The sequence below is a fragment of the Macrobrachium nipponense genome, chromosome 9 (genome assembly GCF_015104395.2).
Source record: "Macrobrachium nipponense isolate FS-2020 chromosome 9, ASM1510439v2, whole genome shotgun sequence".
NCBI classification, from domain to species: Eukaryota; Metazoa; Arthropoda; class Malacostraca; order Decapoda; family Palaemonidae; genus Macrobrachium; species Macrobrachium nipponense.
Window position 1 is genome coordinate 30,473,252 of NC_061110.1, and position 10,459 is coordinate 30,483,710.

Below are 10,459 nucleotides of genomic sequence, written 5' to 3' on the forward strand. Positions count from 1 at the left end.
ACAGGCCTGGCAAGAAAGGGCCCACTTATTCGAAGGTGAGACGTTGTTTCTGAAGGAGAACGATCAAGTGAAGAAGGAGAAGGACGTGCAGATATAGACCGAAGAAGCGGCGCGGATGGCGAGGCTCGTCCAGGAACGAAAAGCGCTAATCCGACAGGAAAGACGTCGGGGTCAGGTTCCAGCTCCTGCAGAAGGAAGTGGAAGATCTCACGAAGGAAACGTGTGTACTACATTGGGAAGTTCAGGTTGCGAAACTGAAGAGAAACGAGCTGAGGTGCCTTCTAGAGGAAGGGAATCATGGCTTCAAGTCGCTGGATAGGAACACCGGTGTCCAGGGCGAACGGAACGACCAGTTGGAAGATGAGGTTCGACAGCTGAGAGGAACGAAGGAGAATCGGTTGCCAGCTCAAGAACCACCAGGAAATACAGATGCCTGGAAAATGGAAGGAGCAGCGTCCATGTTCAAGGAATGGCGCGACCACGGTCTTAAGCTGGCCTTGCGAAGAGGGGTCAGATGTCAAAAATTTGAGGAGAATGTTCTTTTTTGTTCGAATTTAAAGGACTTCTTTCATAAATCCATGGTGTTAGGAATTGATTTTAGTTTGCAATGGATTTTAGGAGTGAACTGCAATGACTTTTATTTTATATGGAAGGTTTTGATGTTTTATATGTAATAAGTTTGCTTTTTGTTAATCGTTGAAGGATATGAAAGTTAGAGGGAAATAAGTATAAAATGTTTTGTAAGAGTTTTATTGATTCCTGAAAGGGAAAGGTAAATGTAAGGATTGGTGGAGTGCCAGGATTCGAAGCAGAAGATACAGAGAAGATTGGTGGAGTGCCAGGAAAAGCCGCGGATTCAGAGAAGATTGGTGGAGTGTCAGGAGAAGCAAACGATTGAGAGAAGATTGGTGGAGTGCCAGGAGAAGCAGAGGATTGAGAGAAGATTTGTGGAGTGCCAGGATAAGAAGCAGAGGATTCAGAGAAGCCCCTGGAGAATTGAAAGGATTCAGTGGCATATTCTGGTTCTAAGGTTAAACAGAGGTGTTACTCTCTTAAGGGACGGCGGGCGAGGCCCGCCAGGCGTCCCGGGACGGGCGGGCAAGGCCCGCCAAGCGTCCCGGGGAACAGGCGGGCCTCCGCCCTGCCCCGTGCCCGGGGACGGGAGGGCCTCCCGGGGCCCGCCATGGCCGTCCGGGAGGGCGGGCCTCCGCCCGCCAAGGCGTCCCGGGGACCGGGCGGGCCTCCGCCCGCGCAGGCGTCCCGCACGGGCCTCCGCGCCAGGGCCCGGGTCCCGGTGGGGAATGGCCGCGGGCCCTCCGCCCGCCAGGCGTCCCGGGGACGGGCGGGCCTTCCTGGGCCCGGCCAGCGTCCCGGGGACGGGCGGGCCTCCGCCCGCCAGGCCTCCCGGGGACGGGCGGGGCCCTTCCGCCCCGCCAGGCGTCCCGGGGACGGCTGCCGGCCTCCCGGGGCCCGGGCCAGGCGGGGTCCCGGGACGGGCGGAGCGGGGCCCGCCAGGCGCCCCGGGGACGGGGCCAGGGCCCTCCCGGGCGGGCAGGCGTCCCGGGGCGGGATGGGCGGGTCCCCTCCCCTGCGGGCCAGGGGCACGTCCGGGGACCGGCCCGGGGCGGCCCGGCCAGGCGTCCCGGGGACGGGCGGCCCTCCGCCCTCCCAGGCGGTCCCGGGGACGGCCCGGGGCCTCCGCCCAGGCAGCGGTCCGGGGACCGGCGGGCGGGCCCGGGCCTCGCCCAGGTCCCGGGGACCCTGCCCGGGCAGCGGGACGGCCAGGCGTCCCGGGGACGGGCGGGAAGAGGCCCGCCAAGCGTCCCGGGGACCGGGCGGGCAGAGGCCCGCAAGGCGTCCCTGACGGGCGGGCAGAGGCCCGCCAGGCGCCCCGGGCACGGGCGGGCAAGCGGCCCCGGCCAGGCATACCGGGGACGGGCGGGCAGAGGCCCCGCAAGGCGTCCCGGGGACGGGCGGGCAGCGGCCCGCCCAGGCCTCCGGGGACCGGGCGGGCAAGTGGCCCGCCCAGGTCCCGGGGACGGGAGGGCAGAGGTCCCGCCAGGCGTCCCGGGGAAACGGGCGGGCAGAGGCCCCGCCAGGCTTCCGTGGGGACGGGCGGGCCTCCGCCCGCCAGGCTTCCCGGGGACCGGCGGGCCTCCGCGCCAGGCGTTCCAGGGGACCGGGCTGGCCTCCGCCCGCCAGGCATTCCCGCGGACCGGCGGCCTCCCCTGCCAGGCGTCTCCGGGAACGGCGGGCAGAAGCCCCGCCAGGCGTCCGGGGATGGGCGGGCAGAGCCCCGCCAGGCGTCCCGGGGACTGGGCGGGCGTGGCCCCGCCAGGCGTCCTGGGGACAGGCGGCAGAGGCCCGCCAGGCGTCCAGGGGACGGGCGGGTAAGGCCTCCGGGGACGGGCGGGCAGAGGGCCCACCAGGCCTCCCGGGGACGGCGGGCCAGAGGCCCGCCAAGGAGCCTCCCGGGGACGGGTGGGCAGAGGCCCGCCAGGCCTTCCACCGGGGAACGGGCGGGGCAGGGGCCCGCCAGGCCTCCCTGGTACGGGCGGGCAGAGGCATGCCAGGCCAAGCTACGGGTTCCGGGAAGGGGCATGTGAGGCCCTTCTGTATACCTGCAGGTTGTCCTGGGGACTGGGGGTTGGCGAGGCCCGCCAGGCGTCTCGGGATTGGTGGGCAGGCCTTGACGGGTGGGGCGAAGGGCCGCTTAACAGGTCCCAAAGAAGTGGCCGGTGAGGCCCCCCAGGTGTTCTTGGGATTTGTCGGCAGGGCCCGCCAAGGTGTCCCGGGACGTGCGGGCGAGGCCCGCCAGGTGTCCCGAGACTGGGAAAGGCCTGGATGTCCCGGGATGAAAGTGGGGGGCCGGGCCTTGACGGGTGGGCGAGGCCTGCTACGGGTTTCCAGGAAGGGGCAGTGGGAGGTTCCCCCAAGGTGTCTTGGGACTGGTCAGCTGTGCCCTCCTCCAGGTTTTATTCGGGACGGGAGCGGGGCAGAGGCCCGCCAGGCGTCCCTGGGACCGGCGGGCAGAGGCCCCGCCAGGCGTCCCGGGGACGGGCGGGCGGAAGCTGCCCGCCAGGCGTCCCGGGGAACGGGCGGGCAGAGGCCCGGCCAAGGCGTGTCCCAGTTACGGGCATGCATAGGGCCCGCCGGATCGGGGTACGGGCGGGCAAGAGCCCCGGCCCCAGGCCGTCCCGGGGACGGCGGCAGTGGCCCGCAGGCCTTCCCAGGGACGGGCGGGCAAGCCCGCCGACGGCCAGGCGTCCCCGGGGACGGGGGCAGATGGCGGGTGCCAGGCGTTCCCGGGGATGGGCCGGGTTTAGAGGCCCCCCGCCAGGGCGTCCCTACGGCCGGGTCAGGCGGTCCCGGGGAATGGGCGGGTAGAGGCGCCCAAGGCGTCCGCTGGGACGGGCCTGGCAGAGGCCTTGCCAGGACCTCCCTGGGACAGGCTGGCAGAGGCCCGCCAGGCCTCCCTGGGACAGGCTGGCAGAGGGCCCAGGCCAGGTTCCCTGGGCGGACGGGTCTGGCATAGGCCCACCAGGGCCTCCCTGGGACGGGCTGGAGCAGTAGGCCCTCCCCAGGCCCCCTCCCTGGGAACGGGGCTGGCAGAGGCCCGCCAGAGGCCTCCCTGGGACGGGCTGGCAAGGGCCCAAGCCAGGCCTCCCTGGGACGGGGCTGGCAGAGGCCCGCAGGGCCTTCCCTGGGACGGGCTGGCAGAGGCCCGCCAGGCCTCCCTGGGACGGGCTGGCAGGAAGGCCCGCCAGGCCTCCCTGGGACGGGCTGGTCAAGAGGCCCGCCAGGCGTCCCGGGGACGGGCGGGTCAGGCGTCCCAGGGAACGGGCGGGGTGAGAGGCCCGCCAGGGCGTCCCTGGGAGCGAGCGGGTGCAGAGGACCGCCAGGGCCTCCCTGGGACGGGCTGGCCAAGAGGCCCTCCAGGCCTCCCTTGGGACGGGCTGGCAGAGGCCCGCCAGGCCTCCCTGGAACGGGCCTGGCAAGGAGGCCCGCCAGGCCTCCCTGGGACGGGCTGGCAGAGGCCCGCCAGGCCTCCCTGGGCGCGACGGGCTGGCAGAGGCCCGCCAGGCCTCCCTGGGACGGGCTGGCAGAGGCCCCGCCAGGTGTCCCGGTGCGACGGGCGGGAGGTTCAGGCGTCCACCCGGGGACGGGCGGGTAAAGAGGCCCGCCAGGCGTCCCTGGGACGGGAGGGCGGGCAGAGGCCCACCGCAGGCCTCCATTGGGACGGGCCTTGGCAGGGGCAGTGAGGCCCGCCAGGGTGTCCCGGGATCTGGTGGGCGAGGCCCGCCAGGCGCTCGGGATGGGTGGGTAGGCCATTGACGGGCGGTGGGGCGAGGGCCTGCTAACAGGTTTTGTCCCAAGAAGTTGGCAGGTGAGGCCCCCCAGGTGTCCTTTGGGATTTTGTCGGCAGGGCCCGCGCCCAGGTGTCCCGAGACGGGAGGGCCTGGTGTCTGCCCGGGTATGAAGTGGGCGGGCCACTTGACGGGTGGGCCGAGGCTTGCTACGGGTTCCAAGGAAGGGGCAGGTGAGGTCCCCCAGGTGTCTTGGGACTGGGTCAGACTTGTGCCCACCAGGTTTATCGGGACGGGCGGGCCCCTCCGTCCCGCCAGGCGTCCCGGGGACCGGCGGGCCTCCAGGGGGGCCCCGCCCCCCCCCAGGGCGTCCCGGGGGACGGGCGGGCCTCCAGCCCGGCCAGGCCGTTCCGGGGACCGGCGGGCCTCCGCCCGCGCCTCGGCGTTCCCGGGGACTGGCGGGCAGCGGACTGCCAGGCGTCCCGGGGACGGGCGGGGAAAGAGGCCCGCCAGGCGTCCCGGGGACGGGCGGCAGAGGCCCGCAAGGCGTCCCGTGGACGGGCGGGCAGAGGCCCGCCAGGCGCCCCGGGCACGGCGCAGCGGCCCGCCAGGCATCCCGGGGACGGGCGGCAGAGGCCCGCAAGGCGTCCCGGGGACGGGCGGGCAGCGGCCCGCCAGGCGTCCCGGGGACGGGCGGGCAGTGGCCCCGCCAGGCGTCCCGGGGACGGGAGGGCAGAGGCCCGCCAGGCGTCCCTCCGGGACGGGCGGGCAGAGGCCCAGCCAGGCATCCGGGGACGGGCGGGCCTCCGCCCGCCAGGCTTCCCGGGACCGGCGGGCTCCGCCCGCCAGGCGTCCAGGGGACCGGCTGGCCTCCGCCCGCCAGGCATTCCCGCGGACGGGACCGCGGGCCTCGCCTGCCAGGCGTCTCCGGGACGGGCGGGCAGAGCCCCGCCAGGCGTGGGCCCGGGATGGGCGGGCAGAGCCCCGCCAGGCGTCCCGGGGACTGGCGGGCAGTGGCCCGCCAGGCGTCCTGGGGACAGGCGGGCAGAGGCCCGCCAGGCGTCCAGGGGACGGGCGGGTAAGGCCTCCCGGGGACGGGCGGGCAGAGGCCCACCAGGCCTCCGGGGACGGGCGGGCAGAGGCCGCCAGGCCTCCGGGGACGGGTGGGCAGAGGCCCGCAGGCCTCCCGGGGCGGGCGGGCGGGCAGGGCCCGCCAGGCCTCCCTGGACGGGCGGGCAGAGGCATGCCAGGCCAGCTACGGGTTCCGGAAGGGGCATGTGAGGCCCGCCAAGGTGTCCTGGACTGGTGGGCGAGGCCCGCCAGGCGTCTCGGGATGGTGGGCAGGCCTTGACGGGTGGGCGAGGGCCGCGTACAGGTCCCAAGAAGTGGCAGGTGAGGCCCCCCAGGTGTCTTGGGATTTGTCGGCAGGGCCCGCCAGGTGTCCGGGACGTGCGGGCGGGAGGCCCGCCAGGTGTCCGAGACGGGAAGGCCTGGTGTCCCGGGATGAGTGGGCGGGCCTTGACGGGTGGGGCGAGGCCTGCTACGGGTTCCAGGAAGGGGCAGGTGAGGTCCCCCAGGTGTCTTGGGACTGGTCAGCTGTGCCCACCAGGTTTTATCGGGACGGGCGGGCAGAGGCCCGCCAGGCGTCCCTGGGACCGGCGGGCAGAGGCCCGCCAGGCGTCCCGGGGACGGGCGGGAAGCTGCCCGCCAGGCGTCCCGGGGACGGGCGGGCAGAGGCCCGCCAGGTGTCCCAGTTACGGGCAGGCAGAGGCCCGCCAGGCATCCCGGGGACGGGCGGGCAGAGCCCCGCCAGGCGTCCCGGGGACGGGCGGGCAGTGGCCCGCCAGGCGTCCCGGGGACGGGCGGGCAGAGGCCCGCCAGGCGTCCCGGGGACGGGCGGGTCAGGCGTCCCGGGGATGGGCGGGTAGAGGCCCCCCAGGCGTCCCTGGGACGGGCTGGCAGAGGCCTGCCAGGCCTCCCTGGGACAGGCTGGCAGAGGCCCGCCAGGCCTCCCTGGGACAGGCTGGCAGAGGCCCGCCAGGCTTCCCTGGGACGGGCTGGCATAGGCCCACCAGGCTCCCTGGGACGGGCTGGCAGAGGCCCGCCAGGCCTCCCTGGACGGGCTGGCAGAGGCCCGCCAGCCTCCCTGGTGGGACGGGCGGGCAGGGGCCCGCCAGGCCTCCCTGGGACGGGCTGGCAGAGGCCCGCCAGGCCTCCCTGGGACGGGCTGGCAGAGGCCCGCCAGGCCTCCCTGGGACGGGCTGGCAGAGGCCCGCCAGGCCTCCCTGGGACGGGCTGTCAGAGGCCCGCCAGGCGTCCCGGGGACGGGCGGGTCAGGCGTCCCAGGGACGGGCGGGTAGAGGCCCGCCAGGCGTCCCTGGGACGAGCGGGCAGAGGACCGCCAGGCCTCCCTGGGACGGGCTGGCAGAGGCCCTCCAGGCCTCCCTGGGACCGGGCTGGCAGAGGCCCGCCAGGCCTCCCTGGAAAACGGGGCTGGCAGCGGCCCGCCAGGCCTCCCTGGGACGGGCTGGCAGAGGCCCGCCAGGCCCTACCCTGGGAAAACCAAAAAAACAAAAAAACGGGGGGGGGGGGGGGGGGGGGCCTGGCAAGAGGCCCGCCAAGGCCTTCCCTGGGACGGGCTTGGCAGAGGCCCGCCAGGTGTCCCGGCGACGGGGGCGGGTCAGGGTCTTGGGGTAGGGGCCGGGAGTTTTGGGTTTGGGGGCCGGGTAGAGGGGCCCGCCAGGGCGTCCCTGGGAACGGGCGGGCAGAGGCCCACCAGGCCTCCATGGGACGGGCTGGCAGGGGCATGTGAGGCCCGCCAGGTGTCCCGGGACTGGTGGGCGAGGCCCGCCAGGCGTCTCGGGATGGGTGGGCAGGCCTTGACGGGTGGGCGAGGGCTCCTAACAGGGTCCAAGAAGTGGCATACCCAGGTCCCAGGAAGGTGGCAGTCCCAAGAAGTGGGCAGGTGAGGCCCCCAGGTGTCTTGGGATTGTCGGCAGGGCCCGCCAGGTGTCCCGACGAGGGCCGGGCCCCAGGTCCCGTGGTGTCCCGGGATGAGTGGGCGGGCCTTGACGGGTGGGCGAGGCTTGCTACGGGTTCCAGGAAGGGGCAGGTGAGGTCCCAGGTGTCTTGGGACTGGTCAGCTGTGCCCACCAGGTTTATCGGGACGGGCGGCAGAGGCCCGCCAGGCGTCCCGGGGACCGGCGGGCAGAGGCCCGCCAGGCGTCCGGGGACGGCGGCAGAGGCCCCGCCAGGCGTCCCGGGACGGGCGGGAAGCTGCCCGCCAGGCGTCCCGGGGACGGCGGGGCAGAGGCCCGCCAGGCGTCCCAGGGACGTGCAGGCAGAGGCCCGCCAGGCGTCCCGGGGTCCAGGACGGGCAGAGCCCCGCCAGGCGTCCCGGGGACAGGCGGGCAGAGGCCCGCCAGGCGTCCCCGGGGTCCCGGGCAGGGCGGGGAGAGGCCCCGCCAGGCGTCCAAGGGTACGGGCGGGCAGTGGCCCGCCAGGCGTCCCGGGGACGGGCGGGCAGAGGCCCGCAGGCGTTCCCAGGGGACGGGCGGGCAGGCGTTCCGGGGACGGGCGGGTAGAGCCCCCCAGCGTCCCTGGGACGGGAGCTGGTCAAGGCCCGGCCCGACCAGGCTCCCTGGGACGGGGCTGGCAGAGGCCCGCCAGGCCTGGGACGGGCCTGGCAGAGGCCCGCCAGCCTCCCTGGGACGGGGCTGGCAGAGGCCCGCCAGGCCTCCCTGGGACGGGCTGGCAGAGGCCGCCAGGCCTCCCTGGGACGGGCCTGGCAGGGCCAGGCCGCCAGGCCTCCCTGGGACGGCTGGCAGAGGCCCGCCAGGCCTCCTGGGAACGGGCTGCGGGGAGAGGCCCGCCAGGCCTCCCTGGGACGGGCTGGCAGAGGCCCCGCCAGGCGTACGTGGGACCCGCCAGGCGTCCCTGGGGGACGGGCTGGGCAGTAGCCCAGGCCTGCCAGGCGTCCCGGGGCTGGACGGGCGTGGTAGAGGGCCGCCAGGCCTCCGGGCCCCCTGGGAACGGGCTGGCAGAGGCCGCCAGGCCTCCCTGGGGGGAACGGGCTGGCAGAGGCCCGCCAGGCCTCCCTGGGACGGGCTGGCAGAGGCCCGCCAGGCCTCCCTGGGACGGGCTGGCAGAGGCCCGCCAGGCCTCCCTGGGACGGGCTGGCAGAGGCCCGCCAGGCGTCCCGGCGACGGGCGGTCAGGCGTCCCGGGGACGGGCGGGTAGAGGCCCGCCAGGCGTCCCTGGGACGGGCGGGCAGAGGCCCGCCAGGCCTCCCATGGACGGGCTGGCAGAGGCCCGCCAGGCCTCCCTGGGACGGGGCTGGCAGAGGCCCGCCAGGCCTCCCTAGGGACGGGCTGGCAGATGCCCGCCAGGCCTCCGAGGACGGGCTGGCAGAGGCCCGCCAGGCCTCCCGGGGACGGGCTGGCAGAGGCGCCAGGCCTCCGGGGACGGGCTGGCAGGAGGCCCGCCAGGCCTCCCCGGGGACGGGCTGGCAGAGGCCCGCCAGGCTCCCGGGGACGGGCTGGCAGAGGCCGCCAGGCCTTCCCGGGGACGGGCTGGCAGAGGCCCGCCAGGCCTTCCGGGGACGGGCTGGCAGAGGCCCGCCAGGCCCTCCCGGGGACGGGCTGGCAGAGGCCCGCCAGGCCGCCCGTTCCCCGCCAGGCCTCCCCGGGGGACGGGCTGGCAGAGGCCCGCCAAGGCCTCCCGGGGACGGGCTGGCAGAGGCCCGCCAGGCCTCCCGGGGACGGACGGGCTGGCAGAGGCCGCCAGGCCTCCCGGGGACGGGCTTGGCAGATGGCCCGCCAGGCCTCCCGAGGGGACGGGCTGGCAGAGGCCCGCCAGGCCTCTGGGGACGGGCTGGCAGAGGCCCGCCAGGCCTCCCGGGGACGGGCTGGCAGAGGCCCGCCAGGCCTCCCGGGGACGGGCTGGCAGAGGCCCGCCAGGCCTCCCGGGGACGGGCTGGCAGAGGCCCGCCAGGCCTCCCGGGGACGGGCTGGCAGAGGCCTGCCAGCTCGGGCGGGGGCAGAGGGCCCGCCAGGCCTCCCGAGGACGGGCCCCTGGCAGAGGCCCGCCAGGCCTCCGGGGACGGGCTGGCAGTGGGCCCGCCAGGCCTCCCGGGGACGGGCTGGCAGAGGCCCGCCAGCCTCCCGGGGACGGGCGGGCAGAGGCCCGCCAGGCCGGGGTCCCGGGGACGGCGGGCAGAGGCCCGCCAGGCCTCCCCTGGGGACGGGAGATGAGTTCACGAAAATAAGGTACTCTATGATTGAACTTTTCAGTTACAATTACAATTACAATTACCATTAATTAACAATAAAAAACAATGCAATTACAGTTAACTTCAAAACGTGTAATTAAAAACATTTCAGATAAATGACAATTACTCCTAGCCTGAATAAAAGATAATGTTTATTTGTAATTGGTAAAGCTTCTTACTGTGGGTTTCACATACAGTGCAGTCACGTTTTTGGTCAATAACACTGTAATGAAGACTGGTATCAGTACGAGATTTTGCTAAAATATTTCTGTATATTCAAGGCTTCAACTCTAATGGATGTCCGGTAAAAATGCTCAATTTTTATTTGTAACACATAGAGCAACTATAACCAGTTACTTATTCAAACCAATCTGTAGCCAATTGGCGACTCTCTCTTGCTAAAAAAAAAGAAAAAAAAAAGTTAAAAAGTTGCGTGACAAACGGATTTCTGCTACCATCCCGACAGCTATGTTCCTAGGCGGCCATCTCTTCTTCACCTTCGTAATGCAAGCATATGGCTGATGCCCTGAGTCCAAATGAAGATTGCCAAGGAGGTAACCAAACACAAGTATAACAGTAGATTTACCATCAATCACAGTGTCTATCGTTCTACTACTCCACCATACATGCAGATATCTCTCACTCTAATAATTATAATTATTTACTCATAACCCAAGTCAATAGTCACTAAAGAAAGAAAAAAATTTTGATCTTAAGACAAAAATATTAATAGCTACTACTACTGCTGCTGCTGCTGCTGCTGCGCTGCTGATAAGAATAATAGTAAAAAAATGCTATATTATTGGTTATTATTATTAATAATTAATTAATATTGTTCCCTTGTTTTCAACGTAGACCAAAAGTAATATATCCATTGCCTAAG

At 71.1% G+C, this 10,459-nt stretch overlaps 1 protein-coding gene across 1 annotated transcript; it reads right to left on the reverse strand.

The window, feature by feature from the left end:
- Positions 1 to 1,044: 1,044 nt before the first annotated feature.
- Positions 1,045 to 10,034, reverse strand: LOC135218044 (collagen alpha-2(IV) chain-like). Its single transcript, XM_064254189.1, has 6 exons — positions 10,019 to 10,034; positions 7,461 to 9,542; positions 6,944 to 7,396; positions 4,577 to 6,592; positions 2,987 to 4,466; positions 1,045 to 2,896 (listed from the first exon to the last, which is right to left on the reverse strand). The coding sequence occupies exons 1-6, from the start codon at positions 10,032 to 10,034 to the stop codon at positions 1,045 to 1,047; spliced, it is 7,899 nt and encodes a 2,632-aa protein (XP_064110259.1).
- Between the last annotated feature and the right edge of the window lie 425 nt (positions 10,035 to 10,459).

Excerpts from the sequence above, each read along its gene's own strand:
- LOC135218044 (XM_064254189.1), bottom strand. Across the intron at positions 4,467-4,576 it reads GATAAACCTGGTGGGCACAA|ACACCAGGCCCTCCCGTCTC; the intron begins GTCTGACCCAGT and ends ATACCCGGGCAG. Across the intron at positions 2,897-2,986 it reads CGGGCCTCTGCCCCGCTCCC|CAGGCCTCGCCCACCCGTCA; the intron begins GTCCCGAATAAA and ends GGAAACCCGTAG.